The sequence below is a fragment of the Bactrocera dorsalis genome, chromosome 1 (genome assembly GCF_023373825.1).
Source record: "Bactrocera dorsalis isolate Fly_Bdor chromosome 1, ASM2337382v1, whole genome shotgun sequence".
NCBI lineage: Eukaryota > Metazoa > Arthropoda > Insecta > Diptera > Tephritidae > Bactrocera > Bactrocera dorsalis.
The window spans coordinates 27,426,743-27,447,938 of NC_064303.1; the positions used below are offsets into that span (position 1 = coordinate 27,426,743).

General features: G+C 36.7%; 1 protein-coding gene across 6 annotated transcripts in view; it reads left to right on the top strand.

Annotated features, from left to right (window-relative positions):
* Positions 1–21,196, top strand: part of LOC105221774 (solute carrier organic anion transporter family member 4A1) — a 31,425-nt gene extending 10,229 nt beyond the window's left edge. For all 6 annotated transcript variants that reach the window (XM_049454642.1, XM_049454635.1, XM_049454624.1 and 3 more), the window contains exons 3-8: positions 8,001–8,311; positions 10,818–10,989; positions 14,931–15,033; positions 17,164–18,120; positions 20,318–20,512; positions 20,582–21,196. In XM_049454642.1, the coding sequence (XP_049310599.1) occupies positions 8,001–8,311; positions 10,818–10,989; positions 14,931–15,033; positions 17,164–18,120; positions 20,318–20,512; positions 20,582–20,750 (1,907 nt within the window). In that variant the 3' untranslated portion in view covers positions 20,751–21,196. The remainder of the gene's footprint in view (positions 1–8,000; positions 8,312–10,817; positions 10,990–14,930; positions 15,034–17,163; positions 18,121–20,317; positions 20,513–20,581) is intronic.

The following is a 21,196-nucleotide window of genomic DNA, read 5'->3' on the forward strand; positions in this document are numbered from 1 at the left end:
CTTGCAACTGTTTTTATTTAAAATTAAAAAAAGTATTAATATTCAAATTTTTAATTTTAATACAAATTTAGATTGAGCATACGTTATTTTGTTTCAGAAATGAAAATTCAAAATAGCGTAAGACATCTACTATAAAATTTGCTTAATTTTTTCCTTTATTTTTTTTCTAAAATATACTTATAGTTTCATATTAATTCAGATTTGAAAATTTTGTTTCAATATCTTAAGTGGTTTTCTTTTTATACGGTTTTTTGCTTCTCCTGTAAACCTAGAAAAGTGATGTTACGTTATTTTGCATTTCAGGTGACGATATAAGCTTTAGAGTTTTGAAAAGCTTTTTCCCTCATTTGTGTTGTGCGGTGGTACTAACAAGTTCTAGTCCAAACCCCTAATAAAGAAGCTTTTGCTAAATATCTTTTAATATCCTCATTTCTCAGTTTCCTCTTCCATCTAATATTTCACATCACAAAATTTTTAATGCATTTATGCAATGCAACTTAATTTCAGATACTTTATGGATTTTGCCTCAGAGTACATCTTGCAGAAATTTATGTGTGTAAGAAAAATACTAATATGTACGTATGTATCCGTTATGCGTTTTGTAGATAGACATTCAAGGTTTGGTAGGAAGTGTGGAACCATTTTCTTACTCCCTCTGACTTTTCACCTTTTATTATATTATTATTTAGCTACCTCATAATCTTAACGGGAATGGTATTGTCTTCGCCTCAGATACGTCCACAGATGCTCATGACTTTCAAAACTAGTCTAGTTTTTAGTTGCCGAAAATGTTCCTGTGAGGGGGAACCCAAATTATGAACAGGTGGAACAGGTCACTGTTAGTGAGTTTAAAGCCTTCCTTCAATTGTTGATCACGCTGGAACTAATCTGTGGCGTCGACAAGGCCAACAATGGCGCCTGATTGTGGTTATTATTATTATTATTTTTTTCGAATACGTATTGTATTTTTATAAAGTGTGCATCTAGTAGTTGCGTGATCTATGTTTTTTAATAATAGGGCACAGCATCGTGGCATTGAGTCAACAAGGTTTTGGCATCTCTCGTTGGAAATGAACTGCCACTTGTTCTTCACAGCCTGCTATAGTTGGTTTATCGATGTCGGTTTACAACGCGCAATAGAGTTCTTGACATCAGATCATAAATATTAAATTTTTCCACCATGCATTTTAACCAATAACGAAACTTTTCTTGAACTTCGGGTACTCGGGTCGTGATCGCACAAACGCCGGCTTAAAGTTCCAATACTTATACTTGTAGCTTTGGTACAGTAAAGACGTTTTCTATCACTGTAGCAGGGAATTAAGGAATTGACTTATTAGGTACCATTGTGAGTGAGTGAAGCAATAATATATTTGACTTCGACATAACTTTTGCCCACAGAAATCATGATATTTTTTTATCAGGGAAATCTTTACAAGCGTACAATTCTTAAATGAAGTAGAGTTAAGTTTTAATATTAAAAGAAAACTTTTGAATAAATGAATTTTACCGTTATTATCAAACTTTCTCAGATATTTCGCTTTTCTTCCAACATATTTCTAATATGTAAATTCTTCCGAATTTGAATAAAAATATCCGATTTTGACCAAAATAACCCCAGGCCTTCATGTGGATTAAACACTAATGGTGTTAAATAACCGGGAATAACCACGCGAATGAGTTTTTCAAATGAGAAAAAAAATCGAACGAGACTAAAGTTGGAGAATACAGGGAGTGGGAGAGAAGTTCCTAGCTTAATTCGATCAAATTGGCGAAGGTGTGAACCTGTACTTTATTGTGGTTGAGGAGCATTTTTTTTCTTTAACAAAGGAACCAGGTTTTCATACAACTCGTCGCTGAATCGGTACAACAATTTAAGATTACACGAAGTAAAAGTGTTGCCATTACCCTTATTGGTAGGTTCGACCATAAAGTCCATTTTTTCCACTGTTCATTGGTTTTGCTACCACTTTTCATCGACGATGAGCCAGAAATAATAACGAAACCCCTTAAGACAATGGAACAGTTTCCAACACATTTGTGAAGTCCTCTGATAGTTGCGCTTGTTATTTGGAGCGAACCAACTCGGAACCTATCGCGCCAACTGTTTTCTTGTGCCCAATTTTTATACAGGATGTGACTTATTTCTTCTTCTTCTTTATTGTCGTAGACAACGCTTCTGTGGTTATAGCCCAGTTTACAATAGCGCGCCAGTCGTTCTTCCTGTCCGCAATTTGGGTCCAATTGGAGATTCCAGGTGTAGTCAGAGCCTTCTCCACCTGGTCTTCCCAACGGAGTGGAGGTCTTCCTCTGCTTCCCTTCGCGGGTACTGCGTGGAATACTCTCAGAGCTGGAGTGTTGAAATGAAACAAAATCAGTCTAATTCAGCTGAAATTTTGACCGTCTACGAGATGCAATATCGCCACATATCCGATGGTTAAGTACTTATCAGACTGCGTTCGTAGGCTCTGTACTTAAATTGTATTTAATCCTCTAAGTGATAAATGCGACTAATACTTAAAATTTATACTGGCCTTAGCATACAGTTTAACCGACATAGTTAATTGGCCGAAATTCATTTAATGAATGCAAAAATAATACGGAACTTTAACTATATTTACACCACAAATGAAGTAGCTACACACAACATACAAATGTCGGTATATACATACATATGTATGTATGTGTATGTTATATGGGGTAGTTAGTAGCACAGAAAAATTTTCGACGGCCCATAATTCATGTAAATGCCATTTTAGCTGATTAATATTTTGAGTCACGTGCCCGGCGGCAAGTGTGGGCTCAGGACGCGCATCGCGCGCCTACAACTGTAATGAAATCATTTATGAAGATTTATTGCCGCACGTTGCATGCCGTCCAGTCACCAGCTTAGCACCCTGCATCCACAGCGCAGATACCAGCAGCGAATAGCAACCAAAGGCAACAAATGCAGCAACCGTAAACATTTCGTTGCACGCGCTCAAATGGCGCAACAGATGTGCCCAGTTGCCATTGACTAAGCTATTGCCAGTTGCAACTAAACATGCCTGTTGTCCGTTATTTAAATACACACACACATACAAACACTTGTGCGCTTTCGCCGCTATGCTAAATATTTTGCTATGGGCTATTTTAAAGCACTGTCGTGTTTGTTATGCCAAATATTCTACTCATCTTGCAACATTAACTGCAGCACGTGCATTCCATCACTATGTGTGCATGGTAGTGTGCTTTGTAGCTGAATACCGAGCGTACGCAATTATGAGCACCCTTAGACATAGTGACGCCGACGAGATTGAGCTACTTAAATGTTGTTGTGGTTGTTGTAAAAAATATAGTTAAATGAGCTAATCTATAGAAACGTTACCCTGCTGCAGCGGTTGTCTAGCATTTTTAGGCGATTAGTTAACTGGATGGCATATTATTAAGCTGCAGTATAGTAAGTATGGAATATTTTATGAAACAAAAAAAACTTTAACTTCGGCTGCACCGAAGCTAGTATACCCTTCACATATGATGGGAGATTTTTTTCATTGCGGGTGTTTTTCAAGTGGTAGGTTCTAAACTCAGCGCACAATTTTGAGGAGAGTCGTAGATAATTTCGTCTATCTTGGAACTTGCATTAACAACAACGTTAGCCTCGAAATTCAATACAGAAAAACTCTCGCTAACAGGTGCTATTTCGGACTGAGTGCGCAATTAAAGACACATAAAGTCTGAAAAATCGGTTATATGAGAGAAATGATCAATAGAATAACGTATTCAATTTCATTTGGATATCTCAAAGACTGACGAAAAATTTTAATGATCCCTGAAAAATCGCTGGCAGAAACCGGTTTCAGACCAACATTCTCTTAGACAAATTTGTTCAGAATGATCCGTAGAACATTTCCCGCATCACGATTTTTCCGTCTTCTTTACTCCCTGTAAATTAACACTCATAATGTACACATAGTATAATACATATGTACTATAGTATGTATAGTAGTTTCCATAAATCGTTGCGGCGAACGTCTTAAGCGAATACGGGGTCTTCTGTCAAGTGTATGCGTGTCTCACTGTGTGCGTATGGAAAATATGAAAAACGTTCGATAAATATGATTAAGCGCGTGCTGTTCACACTTCAACTTCCGTTAAGGAAGTAGCAAAATCGACAAATTGGTTTTTCACACCACCCAACACAATGCAAACGGGACACTTTACGGACACACACAAACCTACAACTGCCTTCTCACCTACTTGCAAATAGTACTTAGAATGAGCGGTGAGTGATGTGTGTGGACATGGGAAATCAAAGCAGCTAGTGGACTATTCGATGACTTTGTGTCATGTTGTACCTGCTGATGGTTGACAGCGGCGAAGGAAAATGGACTGAAATGGACTTAAATGCAATTTTGTGAATTTTGAAAAGAAATTCAATTTACTTCCAACAATGCTGATTGTGATAGTCGCCAACTACCTTTTCATAATGGGATTTAGTTATTATATTTATTATTGAATATTTTTGGCATTTAACGATTAGTGGAAGTGAGCGATGGACAGTTTTTGTGGAAGTGTCTGCCACTTACACTCTTTCGAGTTAATATACAGAGTGCTAGCTTAATCTTCAGAGTTTCGTAGTATGAACGGACACAGTTTCGTTTATTTTTAAGACACAACAACTCATTTTAAATATATTGTACGAGTATAGTATGTAAAAAAGTAACTGAGTACAGTACAGTTTATTGGCATCCCGATTGAAGAGCACTCTCATCATTCTAAATAAAGGATGTAGGAGAATGTACGAGGGTGGTTTGACAAAACAATAATTATTATTTTATTATACAATTTACCATTTTAAAAATTGTAAAACTTGGCTAAAATTAGTGAATCGATGTTGGCTATATTACTGGAAACCGCTTAACAAATAATACTAATATTTGAAAACTGACATTCAACTATGTCAAAAATGCTTGATAGTTCGATGCGAGGTTTCACTGTTAGAAACGTGCGATTGCACTGTCATTCAAATAATAACAATAATAATAAATTTGGTAAAGATATCTCGTAAAATGACAATATTTTACATAACGGGTGATCCAAATAGAGGTACTTTTTTCAATACCCTTTTTTTGACAGATCAGACAGAACATGAGTCAAGCTGTCATATTAGTTTTTTCAGTATTGTTTGGAAATACATCATGGAAAGACTAACAAATCGTTCAACTTTATTACGAAAATTCACGTTGAAAGCGAATAAAATACAGCTTGTGAAAGAACTTAAGCCGCTTGACTATTGCAAGCAACATTTCTTCACTCTATAGGTTCTTGAAAAGTTCCAAGAAGATCCGACGTTTTCGAGTCAAATTTTGTTCAACGATGAGACCTATTACTGGCCACCAAGATTGTGTGAAGTCATACTGTTGCCTTTTCCTTTTAAGATGTATGGAGTCTAAAGTCTATGTGGACAATCCTGTTTCGATTCAGGATTCGCAAGTTACGAGTCGAAATGCTCGAACGAGTCATTGAAAATTGGACTCAATGGACAGACTATTTCAAACTTAGCGTCGACGAAATTTTTGCAAAAGCTTTAAGACTTTGGTAAGAGTCTCCTATTGGCCCGCTTGGTACTAAAAATATTAACTAAAATGTGTTGAGTTGATTCATAAGAGATGTTGAGATCTCTCGCTATATCTCTGATGCTAATATAATCATTCACTGTTTCGATTATATCGTCATTAACAGAGATGGATACATGAGGCAAGTTTTCGATAACTTCACCACCCACACTGAATAATTTTTTATTGTTCAAATACTTGGGTTTGAGATAAAAATAGACCGCTGAAAACATTTTTACAATATTTTCAACGACTCCATAGTCCTGATGAAACACAAAATGTGAAGTAAACTAGTTGATCAACACATACACTAATTGCCATTTTGATATCAAAATACAGATATTCAGATGGATCAGTCTCTGTCAAGTTTGTGCTTTAGGTTGATCTGAGAGCGGAAGCCAGATGAGATACGAATACTGAAGCGATGTGGGTTCAAGCGAACTATGCTATAGAATGTCGGAGTGAAAGCGGCAAAGCGCAGCGTGCTGTTGCATGACTTTCTGAGATGAAGAGTTATATATTTCAAAAGGATTCACTGTCGCTTTGCCCTCTTAAGGTTGCCGAAAGTTGCTTTGATGCTTGCTCTCACTCTGACAGCTTTGAGCGATAGACACATGAAGCGAATTATAACTAGAAGTAGCGCCATTTTATAGCATCGCTTCTCGTATCTCCAGTGACATTAGCCTTAGGCTTAGAGATATATGTATATATATTGGATTAATCTTCGATAAATTCGTCTCACTACTTATGAAGGTTCAGTCAATTGAACTTCCCACGCTGCACTTTACTTACCTCATTCATCTTCTTCAGTGGTTTCTACTAGATGATAATCTTAAAATTCAACCTGAATTTTATAGATGTGGTTAAATTATGTTATTACGTATTTCAAGTCGAGTTTGGAAAAGTTATATACAAACTGCTTCCATTTTGATATCTTCAAAATAGTGCTTTAATGCAAAGTAAATCAGGGTCCAGGAACAGGTTGACACAAATATTTGACAACTTGGCAAATCGCCCTGGTACTTATACGAATAGATATCACAAAGCCACTAAATTTAAGGAAAACGGAATGGGTTCTCCATCCTTAACGACTTCTTTTTAATCACTATTTTGAGAGCTGTGTGATGAAGTAGTTGTATTATCCCATTGTCTAACCTAACTCAAAAACCTAACAAATATTACTTGAAAAGGTTATTGCTTTATAAAAATGCCCTCGTTGATATACTCGTATGTTGGTTCGTAAATAGGTGTCTGTATGTAGGCATCCATCTAATTAATAAGCTGTTTATTAAAAGTGTTGCATGTATATTATTGCAACTCTACCGTAGCACTCGTACGTGACTGAGATAAAGTCTTTTCCCTAGAAGAAAAATGGCGTCAAGCGATATCATTGCCCTTATTAATTATTTTTGTGAAAAGAGAACACAATGAGTGGGCAAATTAAAAATTTTACTTTAAGAAAATTAAGAAAATGAGAAGAGAGAAAAAGAAATTGTTTTCTTTATTTTATAGATTGTGAGGCCAATGTACAAGTCAACGGTCGTTGTAGCATAAAGCTTATGCCATAAACTCATCTAGAACGTATTTATGGTCGTGTATAGAATAATCGTAAATAAAGTTAGATCACGAGCAGTGTTTTCTTTAAAAGTGATGGATAATTGGGTTTTATATTTCCCCATTATTCATGCTTTACATGTGTTGAGTTCAGCCAATACTCGCGAAATCAGCACGGATTACTTCACTTTGAAACTTATATTGAAGGAAAATGGTTCTTTGGTCATCCAACTGAGAAATAGTGTGAGTCCAGTAAAGACATCTCACAACCTTTAAGTTGAAGGCAAGCCAATTTAGTCTATAGTTTTTTGGACTAAACTCAATTTAGCCGTTTATCTGTCTGTATACACGTGAACTAGTCCTCAGTTTTTAAAATTCGATCTGAACTTAAGCACACATTCTCTTCTCCCAAGGGGCTACAAATTTCTCGGAATCGCCAATATCTGAGCACTGAGATATAGCTGCTATACAAATTAATTGATCTAAACTATATGCTTGTATGGAGAATAGTTTTTATTTGACAATGTATGTATTTTCTCAAATTTGGGCATGGATTAATGTCCAACAATCTCTAAACATATGATACAGACCGGACCAATCTGAAGTCATATGTATATGCTATTGTTTTCAGATTTAGTTACACCTATACTTTCTTTAAGAAATGCACCTGAAGAGGGTATAATAGCTTCGATAGCGCTGAAGTTAATGCTTTATATTATTTTTTATTGCTCAGCGATGTATTTTTAATTTATAGTAGACTAAATAAAAAACTAACCAAAAAATTGCCTAAATTGTTAATTAAATATTTAAACAAGATTTTTAAATAACATATCGTTTTTCTTCTTTCAGGGCTTATCGTGAATGGCTTCATTAATGTCGTCATTACGACTATCGAACGACGTTTCGGACTGCGCTCTCGTCAAACGGGTCTTGTCGCCAGTGGCTACGATATCGCCTCATTCGTTTGCCTGGTGCCTGTCACATATTTTGGTGGACGTGTTGGTGCATCAAAGCCAAAAATTTTAGCATGGGGCGTTATTCTAATGGCCATTGGATCATTGACATTTGCGCTGCCACATTTTCTAGTCAGTAGTTATCGTGCAACAATGAGCGATAGTAATGTTTGTCAAAGCGGCGCAACAAATGGGACACATTATGAGGTAAATATATGTATATACCTATGTAAAAGATTATATGTACATATGTATGTACCATATGCACCTAGAAGATTATTAGTGACATTTGTATAACGAAGCTTTCTTTATAACGAAATAATTTTCGAAACCCCAAATTTGTTTCAATTTTCTGTATATTTCCCTCTCTTTATACTGAGTTCCCTTTTAGCGAATCTCTTTACTCCTACGATTTCTTTCTAAGCCCACACTCTCATTTTCATTCGTTTTCAATCTCTTTGTGAGGAAGACCCCAAAGAACTCATCGTTATAACTTATAACTTTATGAGACTATGTGAAACCCCTAATTCTTTACAAAACCTACTCATATGAACTTAAAATGATATTCAAAAGTAAAGTCAACTCATGTTCATGTGGGAAAATATAATAATTCTGCAGAACTTACTTATCAGAATCATGGATAATGGACCCCGGAAGAGTCGGTTCTTGTGACATTACAGAAAAGGGATGCAAGAATCTCTGCATGTTATTTCATTAGAAGGAATGAAATTATGACGTTTACAGCATATAAAAGGTGCCTTTGAAACCTCCTCTTTCAAATAAGTTCAGCTGACAGAATGAAGAATCCTTATGTTGATAAACAAAAATACAAACAATCGGACTTAGTTCATGCTTCTATCCCATAAGTATATGGGTTCGAAAAATGTAGCTTGTGACTTGGTTCTGATAATGATTTGAATGAAGAAATAAAGGGTTAACTTTAGTCTTTTTTATAATAAGGAGTTAGTTGTCGATGGTCTATTAGAACGCGAATGGAAGTCAGCGTAAAATATATTTTCTTTGTTGTGATGAAAAGGTTGACAAATTTGGATCCCAAGACGATAGAAGAAGAGTTACCTTTTGACTTTATTTATCATTATGATTTAATTGACGAGCCTCCATAATTACACTCACAGTAACTTGGTAGACTTCTGAAAATATCTAAAATAATAGTGCTTTTATCTAAAGTAAACTAAATACCTAAACATGAAGTTCTCGCATGTATCTTTATCGTAATCTAGACAATTCCCACGACACCCTTTTCTACGTTACCGGAATTAAACCCTGATTTTATCTTGTCAAGTGCTGCCATTTGGACGATCTAACCTCGTTTCGATCGGTAAGTAACACGTTAATACTGTCATTATTAAAGCAACACCTAGCAGCAAGCTTACTTTGTATCCTCCTGATCCTTGCTAGCATTGAGTCCAACCGGGGCCCGGAAAATTTTTCTTCTGCGTTTGTGCAAAAAGGCTCTACCAGAATTCCATTTCGATTATATGCAATTCATGTAATTTTTGGAGCCATCTTAAGACCTACTCAGGCCACACGTTCTATGCGGCCTCATGTTGCCAACTCACTAAAACGACTATAGCCTCAACGGCTGCCGAAAATGCACCCAGTTCGAGCAATACGCCGCCACAACAGCCTAGAGGCCAACAAGGAACCTCTATGGTCCCAAGTAGCTCAATTAGGCAGCATAATTCTCGGTATTAACATCCATAAAACTGTGCACCACTTGCCACAACTTTCTTTTACCGATGAAGTTGTTCTGAGTGACATCAACAAGTCCATTAAATCCATCGGTCTAGACGGTATAAATATGCTGATATTAAAACTCCTTGGCTCAGCAGGAGTGTTTGAGAACAATGAACCAATCTCGTTTCATCCAGAACTTAAGAGGTGGTGTATTCCGATTTGAACAATCAAATGTAAGGAGAATTAAACAGTGGTGGTGTCCTCTCCCCGCTACTGTTTAATCACTATATCTCTAAAATCCCAAGTCCAAATCGCAGAACAAGAGCTCGAGTTGCCACATGAAATATGTGTGGCCCTAGCGCAGCTTCGTTCTGGTTACTGTAGCAGTTTAAACTGCTATCTATCCAGAATAGACCCCAACATACTCAACTTGTCCTGCATGCATCGAATCCCCGCACGATACTAATCACCTCTTTGCATGCCCCACAAAGCCAACTCACCTAAATCTTTTATTCCTTTGGTCCGAAACCGTCGAAACCGCTCATTTCCTGGACCTGCCGTTAAGTGACAACGATGACAGCTAATTTATTACTTTCCTCCCAAACCGGTTCTAGGTAATCGCTACAACCGCAACAACACAAAATGAGACAATCATATGTGAACGCGCTTTGAACCGAATACCCTTGGGTTAAGTTAGGTTAGGTAAATACGCTGATTACTCGTGAGCCGTGAGAGCCAATTGGGCAGTGTCTACTCTAGACCAGAAGGTTGAGTTCGAACGAAGCCCCCAGATCAGCGCTCGAATGTACGAAGGCAGGAGGGCATCACCTGCTCGTTCCCATCCTTGCCCGAATATCCTTGTTTTTATCAAAATTAATTTATTCGTATTTTTTGATATTAAAAAATTATTGACTTATTGAGCTTCCCTCATATTAAATGAATTATATAAGTAGTTTTTTATTTAATAACACAACTTGTAGCATATAATAAAAGTTAACTAAATACCGTTACAAAGACTTGCAGTTCGGAAGCCGATACATTTGCTGAGCAAGAGAATCTTTCTTGGACCGTGTGGTTGTTCTTTTTGGCGCAGTTGCTGCATGGTGCCGGCGCTTCGCCGCTCTTCACCCTCGGTGTCACATATATCGATGAGAATGTCTCCACGAAGATGTCCTCTGTGTATTTGGGTAAGTAAACTGCTTTTGCGGCTATTTGTTGCCAACTTGCAACATTATTGACAGGCAACGCAGCAAAGAGATAAAGAACAAAAGAAAAAAAAAACAACGAAAATAAACAAAATAAATCTTTGAAAATATTTAATAAAAATTGAAAACTTTATGCCTCACACGATTGCTTGACTTCGGCGGTTGATGTGGTCGCTTTGCGTTGCCGGCTTTACTCATACACAATGACACGATTGGCCCAAAGCAATTGTCAGTCACGACAACAAAAACAGTCGGCACAGTCAGCCGGCAATCAGTAAATATGCTGATAAATAGACAAGCAGCCAATAAAGTAGCGTGTGAGCGCTGGTAGATGGCACGCAGACGGACAAACAATCAATTCAAAAATAGTTGTTTGTTTGCGTAAGCGCATATTTGTGACGTTATTGGCCTCGTCCAAAAAAAATATATACTAAACTACAAAGGACTTTTCTTGTTTACGTACACGACGACAAACAATGCCTCCTGATTCCGTTTGATGGAGCGTTCATTTTCTTCGATTTGCGCCAGCGAGCGGAAATATAAGAGGGTCATATGCATGAGCACTTGGGTGAGCTTCCCTTTCTTTTCGCCTGTTAGCCATTGTGACAATTTGAATAGTGTCGCTGTGACCCACTTTAGGTGGTGGAACGCACTTCTCCATTTCTGTCATTACACACACACATGTACGCGAATTCCTTTGCTTAAACGCTGATTCAGGAAATTTCACCCAACGTTTCTCATTGTGCGGGTTTCCGCTTCTATTTTGCAGCTATCACAGCCAGTATGGGCGACTGTTAGGACGTTGTGTCTTGCGATCCGCCTGATAGTGGGTAAATTTATTGGCGACACTCTGTTGATGCTATCCAGATCTTGTGTGGAAATTATAAAATATGCTCCATGACTCAATTGCCACGCCGTTAGTTGAGCAATGTTCGCACATTTCAATAAAGTTGGGGAATGTTTGCGACGCATTTTGTTTATCTCAATTGTTTCTGAAAGTAAAAGACTTATAACTGATTTGGCACAAAGAAATTTAATTTATTTTATCAAATTATTTTGACATTTTTTGTATGATTTTGTATTTGTGCTTTCTAACTATACTTATGTATGTAAGTATATGGAAATACATTAGGGTGGTAGTTGAAAATGGAAAAAAGAAATGATTGTCTCAAAACGTAGTAACAACTATTATACGCGTAGAGTGCTTTCCAAAGTTCAGATATTAGAACCCAAATTAATTCAGAGATTCGGAGACAAATCGAAAAGTATGTATGTAGGTAGATAGGTACGATAGTCCATCTAGCGCTGGATGTACCCGTTTGATGCATTATCCCAGGACCTTCTTTATAATCTTAATATTCCGTTGTATCGTTGCACTCAAATCATTGGTGCTCTCAATGAAACTACTTATATCCTTTATGCATTTGGAGGACAGCCATTCAAGCTTAGGTGCCTGATGGGTTCCAAGTTAACTTTGCCGGGTTTGTGATAGAGCTGGGTATTTGTCATAGAGCTAGGAGAGTAGAAAACAGTTTCAGTATTCCCTTCTCCCTTGCAGCTGCGGCAATTACCAGGCAGGCTTGTTCTCAGAGCACGCAAGTCTACATATGTATACTATTACTGACCTTTTTTAAAAAGACATAGAACCCAGACCTAGACTATATTTGTTTTGGTATCTTGCAACTTGTTCTTGAGTTCCATCTGCTTAGATCTGCTTGTTCACAATGAAGATAAATCTCTTTTCCACGCGGACGTGGTATAACTCCACCTCGGATACGTTTAAAGAAGTCAGATCCATAGCTTTGTCAACTTGTCTGGATTTTTGTTGCAGAAAATGTTGCTGGGATCGGGAATCCAAATTATGGATAAGTAGAGTTGACCTCCCAGTGACCTTAGAGCCTTGCTGCAATTGTTTACTACGCTCGAATTAATCTGTGGCGTCGATAAGACTAGCCATGCCGAATGGCTATCCATGTATATGGCTGCTTTCTGTATCCTCCCGTAGTTATTCAATAGAACTCCACATGGCTTCTCTATACCTACTACTTCCGCTTTGAGGATGATGGCTGAGTTTGGTAGATGGATATATTGTAGATAGAAATGTCAAGATTTTTGGAGTATATCCCACTATGGTCCTGTCGGTATAGATAGAGGTGTTATCCTCCTTTCTTCCTAAACCTCTTCTCTATTCACTTCTAGAGGGTAACGTCACCTGAAAGTGACTGTTGATATCTAACCTCTGGAGGATATAGTCTGATTTACTTAAGTTTAGCTGGTTCAGGTTCATGTAAAGATTTTAATCTCTCCGATTCCATTCTCCTAATTTAATTCTTTTGAAAGCAGATTTTGCTGCTACTTTTCGAGTAAAATTTTAAAACTATCTGAAGGCTGTCTAAAATACCATTGTAAAATTTTATGCTTAAGATATGTGAATTTCGAAAAAAAAAAAAATATTTCCTTGCATATACATACAAGGTTTATACAAATAATACCGCGAGTGGGCCACGTCTATATGATTTTGTTTTGCTTGAACGCATTTTGGTCCGCCTTTGTTTTTTGTGTCAAAATTGTTCACGTTTAACTAAAAACAGCATCAGGTTGACATTGTTCAGAAGAAGTTGGACTCAGGCCGCGACGACTCAGATTAACTCCAGAGGGTCATAACTGATGACGAATCATGGGTTTATGGTTATGGCATGAAACCCACAGCTAAATCAGCCCAGTCGAATCTGCCACATGAGTCAAGAGCAAAAAAGCGCGTTTAGTTAGGTCGAATGGGAAGGTTTTACTAACAGTTTTCTGCGATTGTAGGGACGTCGTGCATTATGAGTTTTTCGAATGAATGATTTTCGAACCAATCGTGCTTTCACTTTTCTTAAGCCCAAATGATATTTTAAAATGGTTTTCTCTGATCCTTCTGATATTCAAATTAAAGTCTTACTATTTTTACCCACAGTTGTATACCGTTTACAAAGAATTTACAAAAAACATTTGCTGTTGCTTTTTTGTTTTGTTTTGGTGGATGTATCTACTTGTATTTGGGAATATTTTCCAACAATTTGAAGTTTATCTGGCAAGTAGTTTCGGAGATATAACCGTGTTTCTAATAATAATTTTTAACTTAGTATAATTGGCTTTGAACTCTCTTCTTCCGGAAAAACTGTCGTCAGAGTCGGTGAAGAATGCCTCCGGAACGGGTGGACTGAACGACCTTCTAAGTTATATTTGTCAGGAATCATCAAAGAAATAAGAGTTTTGATAATTGTTTTGATTTTTAAGCCGCTTCAGAATTTTTGCCAAAATCACAATTTCGTTTTTTGAGAAAATACTTATAAAAAGTTATAATAACTTTACTGTGAAGCTACGTTTAAAACTTCGGCCATTTGTGAATTATAGCTTCGGGAAAGTCGCTTTTAAAGATTTACGTCCTAACAATTTTTTTTACTATACCACCAATTAAATAACGTTTTTAGGATACTAAAGGTTATTCTGATCCAAAATCGATTTTTTTTTTAATCTTATCTTCGTCTTCGATCATACCATTAACTGTTTGAAAGATTGGCGTGCTGTTGCCGAAGAATCTGGCAAATTTATTTTTCTCGACTATGATAGATAAGTGGTATACAATTTCATAGCAAGTCTCGATAAGAACTTCGGCGTTACCACTCGCTCTTTACCACGAAACAATTTCGAGGTAATATTATTTGTTTAATTTGGATTACCATATTCTCGTTTATCATATTTTAAACCGCAAAATTCTTTAAAAAAAAATACACTTGATGTAGAGTTCTGTTCGCTGCTGCATTTTTCTATTATAATTGCTTTTATAATTTTAAAGCCGGTTATAAACACCTCCATCTCCTGTGGATTTGTAATGACCTAAGCAAGCTTAGCGCAATAATTGTTGTAATAATTCATTTCAGGTATATTCTACACGATGGCGATAATTGGCCCTGCCGTGGGTTATGTGCTTGGCGGGCAGCTTTTACTGATTTATACCGAGTTCATGACGGTGGATGCCTCTGAGTAAGTACTAAGCGTAAGAAAACCACATGTAAATGCGTGAAAAAGCAAAAAAAAAAAACACATAAAATAACTGCGGAAGAAAATATCAACGTACTGTTTGTTTATTTGTCTAATTTTGTGGTTGCGAGCGATAAGCGAAAATGCCGAGGTGAGAGACTGTTGACTGCCAGTTGCTGCTGGGGGTGGGCAACGGTGCATGGCTACAGGTGTTTTCTTTTAGCGGATGTTGGCTTTGCGCGCTATGCCAGCAAGCCAAGCCAAGTCAGGTCGTTTCCATGTCATAATAAATCCTTTTTGAAGCTCCACTGTATACAGTGGTTGCGACTTTGTCACCAGGGACACATAAAACAAATTTCTCCGCTGTCATCAATGTTGTTTATGCTTATGCCGCGCTGACAAAGCTGCACTGGGGTTCATAAGCTCTGCCGGTGTCAGTGTCATGGAAGTGTGACTGGAACTATTAAATGCTGCGCGGGTGTCAGCCCTGTTAGCGGCTCATCCCTTATTTATTGCCAAGGTGATGTTGATAGAAAAACGCACACGTTTGCAATTGAAAAGAAATTATTTCTACGTACTTAGAGATATTACAAAGATGGTAGAAAAGTGAAGCGGAAGCTCTTACACTAGGGTTTTCTCTGTTGCTAATGTTTGTTAAACAGTTTTCGTTGATATTTAAGAAAATGTAGAATATCTTTCTTTTTAACTGCGGTAAAGCTGTTATTTTTTTCACTGAGCAATTTCGTTTTGATTCGTAATAGCGTTCGTACCGTCAGGTAGATATCAACATATAGCTAAATAATCAGAAAACTCATACATTTTGTATGTATTTCTGGATCGTGCGTATTATATGGCTAATAAAGCGGCCTCTACCAAGCCGATAAAAAAACGCTCCGAGAAGAGGAAAAAAATCTACAAGTTCTTGGCCTTCTCAAAGTCATATCTAGTAGAATACAACCTAAAAAGAACCAAACAACTCTCCAGAGTTTAGATTGCAAGAAGTCACATGTAATCCGAATGGGAAGTACGCTTCCACCATAACATTACAGAATAAGATAAATTGAATAAGGGAAAAGCAGTATAGGTTAAAGATCGCAGGAACTCTTAATAATGTTCTTGTTTTTTTTCATTTGCAACTAATTTCAGTGTCAATTAGGTAACCAGTGCCTTCCAAAATCTACTTAACTTGTCGACTAAACTTCCAAGATTCACCTCTATTTTCCTTTGAACTTCTTATAGTGTTTCGTTTTGAATTCCTTTGACTTTTTAGGGTCGGGTCTACGAAACCGAAAAGGACCGGATTTTTATCAGACCAAGGAAGAGTCAACTCCACACGATTTCTTCAAGTTACTTAGACACGTTTTCTGTTGCTATAAGTTCCTCTCACGATCGCATATCTACAGCTACAGTGTGGCCTCGGGATCTTTGGATTTAACTCCTTTTTTCTGCGAAGGTAAATAGAATAAAGACAGAGTTGAAGAGAGCTTTTGTTGGGTTGTTGTTTCTAAAGAAGTCCAACACTTCTTGCAAAAGTACACCGCTTTGTTTTAGCCGTAAAAATATAAAAACAGAGTTGAATTTTAAAATCCTATTTCACTCATGTTTAAGATGTTGAAACATTGTATTCTACCTATTACTGTACGAACATTTGAATCTTTCTACCAAGATTAAGGCTTTATAAGGAAGAGTTACAGCAGCCCACTCTCAAAGGGCGACACTTATTATTGGATGCAAATCCCTTCAAACTATTATGTAACCCTGAACATTAATTATTCTGTATTCCACTTAAGATAACAAAAATTACGTTTTGACACATTTTCATTAGTTTCTGCCAAGAAAAGGATCTTGAAGGATGAGAAGGGTGTGTTATCCCCTCTATAATATGACTTCTGCTTAATACAACGCCAGATGTGTAATGAGGGTTATTCACTTGAATTATTAAGACGTTTAATTATTTTCAGAAAATCGTGCGATAATGTTGTACACATAATTTAATAAAGTACTTTTGTACAAATTAAGCTTGCGCCCACCGATTCCTAAGTTTTACATTTTTTTATATCAAATTGATTTTTTAAATAACATTGAAAAACATATAATAAACTTTTTAATATAAAAATATTTCTGTTCTAATAGCTTAGGTCTGACAAGCTCCAGCAAGGTTTGGATTGGCGCTTGGTGGATTGGTTTCATTTTTGCAGCGATTGCTTGTTTTCTACTCTCCATACCGATATTCGGTTATCCATCATCACTGCCGGGAGCTAAAGAATTGCAGCAACAAAAAGTGTCTGAAGCCTACAATGCCGATGGACAGCAAATTGAGCAGCCATTCACCAAACTCAAAGACATGCCAAGCGCATTACTATCATTGCTGAAGAATCCCACATTTTTCTGTCTGAATATGGCCGGTGCCACAGAAGGTCTAGTAATCGCCGGGTTCGCAGCCTTTCTACCCAAACAAATCGAAAATCAATTCAGTATTTCGCCAGTTTGGTCCGCGCTCTTAATGGGACTCATTACAGTGCCCGCAGGAGGTGGTGGCACTTTCCTCGGCGGTTATCTAATTAAAAAATTGAAACTAAACTGCGCCAATATTATAAAAATGTGTTTGATTATGACAACGATTTCGGCATTCTTTACATCTTGCTTTTTGCTCTCCTGTCCGAATTTGGCGTTTGCGGGTGTCACAACACAGTATCGCAGGGAAGTGCTTAAAGACAGTGCCAAGGAAATGACAAATTTGACAGATGGCGTGGAACGCTCTTACTTGGGCATGCAGCTGCAATCGAGTTGTAATGTGGGCTGTGGTTGCAGTAAATTGAATTATGAACCGATTTGTGGCGCTGATGGTATTCTCTATTATAGTCCATGCTTCGCTGGATGCCTTGAGGAATATCATCTGAACCAGGTTAAAATTTACACGAATTGTTCGTGCATCGATAAGCAATTGTTTGATAGTGGTGACGCTCCAGATGCCACGAATCTGATGTGTAAATCTACTTGTCATTACCTGTCGTATTTCGTGGGCTTGTGTTTTGTGCTGATGCTCTTTACATTCCTGTCGACAATGCCGGCACTGTCGGCTACACTGAGGTGATTACGAAAAAATTATATTCTGTTCGATTTTTTTTAAGTTAATTTCAGTTTTTATTATACTTCCGAAACATGTTACACAAGAGTTTATATGTTCACCTAACAACCGTTACTTTAAAGAGTAATTTCATCTATAGGCAAATCTCTTCTTTTTATTACCATTGTGCCTCGATACCACAGTTATCCCAACATCTGAATTTGACTCCAACCACATCTACTTACTTCATATGGAAAGCCATTTTGGAGCATGTTTGCTTCTTTAACTTTGCAAGCTTTATTTCAAAGTCAAAAGGAAATAAAGTCAGTCTATATCTGCGCCTAGCTCCAATTTACATAATATATTGCATTTCGATCTACCGGTTGACTTTATTTGGTATATACAAGTATTGGTCAATATGTATGATATTACATGTTTCCTTGAGCACAATATAACTTAGCGTTAAATACGAATAAAATCGGTCCAGATTTCGGTGTAGTCTCCGTATAACTAACATAACGATTTCCGTCCCGCTAGTTCTAATGTAATGAATATACTGATTTTCGTCATTTTTTCGTGGTTGATGTTATTAACATAAATATTTAGGATATAATACAGGATTTTCCAATAAGAGTAATATGATTCAAAAAAAAAAACACACAGACACCTAACATTGTTCTGATATTCCTATCTTATTTAGCACAATTTTAAATTCCTTCTAATTCTTTCAGTATCCAGTATATACCCAGTCAAGAAAGTATCGGGAATTCTTCATTTCCCCTCTCATTTCCCACTTATATGGAAGACAGGTAAATTTTTTCCTAGGTTGGTACAACTGTCCTTAATTATGATGTCAAAAATTAGCGCGATCTGTCAACCAGTATGTTTACAGCAGCTGTTTATGTCAGTCGACCTCAGTAGTGTTTGTCGGATTTTACAAAATTTTTGAACTTATTTGTGTAAAATTTTGGCCAAACACTCAACAAATATAATTGAGCAAACACCGTATTCACCTGATATAGTAACTCAAAGAACCGCTCCGCGGAAACAGTTTTAAGTAAACTGATGACATCAAAACAAATTCGACGCGAGAGCGGGATAAAACTGTGCCACCTTCTGACAAAAAATTGTTTAATTTGGACCACAACTATTGAAGCTCCAGCGAACAATGTGTGGATATATAAAAGAGAATTGAGAGAATCTTTTCCTGATAATATTCTGTCTGTGTATCAAAAATGGGTTGAATGAGATTAATAATTTCTTTAGTCCCTAAGCCATTATGAAATTGCAGGAATGGGTTTTTTTAATGACTATGTATATTTGTGCTTAAAATAAATAAAATCTGGTGAAAACTTGCCCTAGACTCCATATACATATGTATATGTATATTATAAGTCTAAAAAACTTCCGGTTGACTTTGCTCCTTATACATATATTGGCATGGTACATCAGGTATTTTAATAAAACTCAGAGAGCATGTTTTTCTGTTGATGATAAAAAAAAATCAGGTCTATACTACTGCTATCTCCAATATACCTGACATAGGATTTTAAAACTTCCGATTGGTTTTATACCATCCAAATCGGTCAACATGTAAGATTTCTTAGCAAAATTAATTTAACTATCAGATCAAAAAGGGTGATCCATTTCGAGGTTTAATACTTTTTTAAACAAAATACTCAGATACATAAAATTTGACAATGTTTATTATCATTAGAAAGAACATTCATAACAGTGAAAATTTTATTTACGAATAAATGCGTAAACGTTTTTGTCGGTATAAGAATCCAAGGGATTATACTTGAGGTTTAGTTTTGAATATGTTAAACAAATAAATTTCATTGGAAAAAATAATAAATTTAAGGTTGTTTTTTAACGTCTGGTTACCAGCCTTTCTGATCAGTTAATAGAGTTGTCCGCTTAATGGATTGTACTTAATAAACATCAACAAATTTTGGGACCGGCCAATGTGCATGGTTAATGGAGATGCCCACTTAATAAAGTGCCTACTAAAAAGAGTTTTCATTCTTTTTTTATTTCTGAATTGTGTTTACTATCCTATCTTCTAGCGCTTCCTTATTTGTTTGCTAATTTGTTTTATTTTCAAAAAATGCGTTAAATTTTTTTATTATTTTTGTTTAATATTTATCTTTTTTAATTCTCACTGCACCTTTACTACACACATATGTACATATGATATTCTAATCACAACAACTTCAGGTGTGTGCGCGACGATCAGCGTTCCTTTGCACTCGGTATACAGTGGATAAAAGTGCGGCTTTTCGGTACTATACCAGCGCCAATGGTTTTCGGCAAGCTCATTGATGATTCATGCATTCTTTGGCAGGAGACTTGCGATGAAGACGGCAGCGGTGTGGGGGCTTGTTTGGTCTACGACAACTACAACATGAGCAAGTGAGTAAAAATTATATTTTAACCAAAAACTAACAAAATAATATAAATACATACATTCATACATTCTAGGTATATGTGGCTGCTAGCGCTGGTAGGCAAAACGCTGTCTGTTATATTTTTCTTTGGCGCACTGTGGTTTTACATACCACCCAAAAAGTCAGCGATTAACAGCGATAACTCACAGACTGTAAATAACAGCGCCGACATAACAAAAGTGGCCACGGTCGAGGCCAAATGAATCAAAAATACTTGAACACATCCCCATGCTTACATACTCGTGTGCATATGCGAGCGCATACATACAAGTTCGTTTATTTATACATATAATTGTGTGTGTTCGTGTTTAGAAGGAATACTCAAAACAAAAACGTAAAAACAGTTTCTCCTCGCATTCTGCCCGCTCACCGAAACTGGAAATGTAAACAAAAACGAAAACGCATCAAAACAGTTCGGTGGTTCGGTTGTTCGGCATATGCAAACACACACACTCGCTTTACACGTGCAGTCCACTTACATGTATGTGCTGTCAGCTGATTACAGTCACGGCTATCATAAAGGCTTCGGTATTTATATATTTTAGTAGGTACTCCTTAGATTTCTTATAATGTTAAGAGCAAGCGTAACTTTGTAACAGTAGTTTTCTAATATTTGTATAATCAATAAATAATTGTGGAAAATAATTAA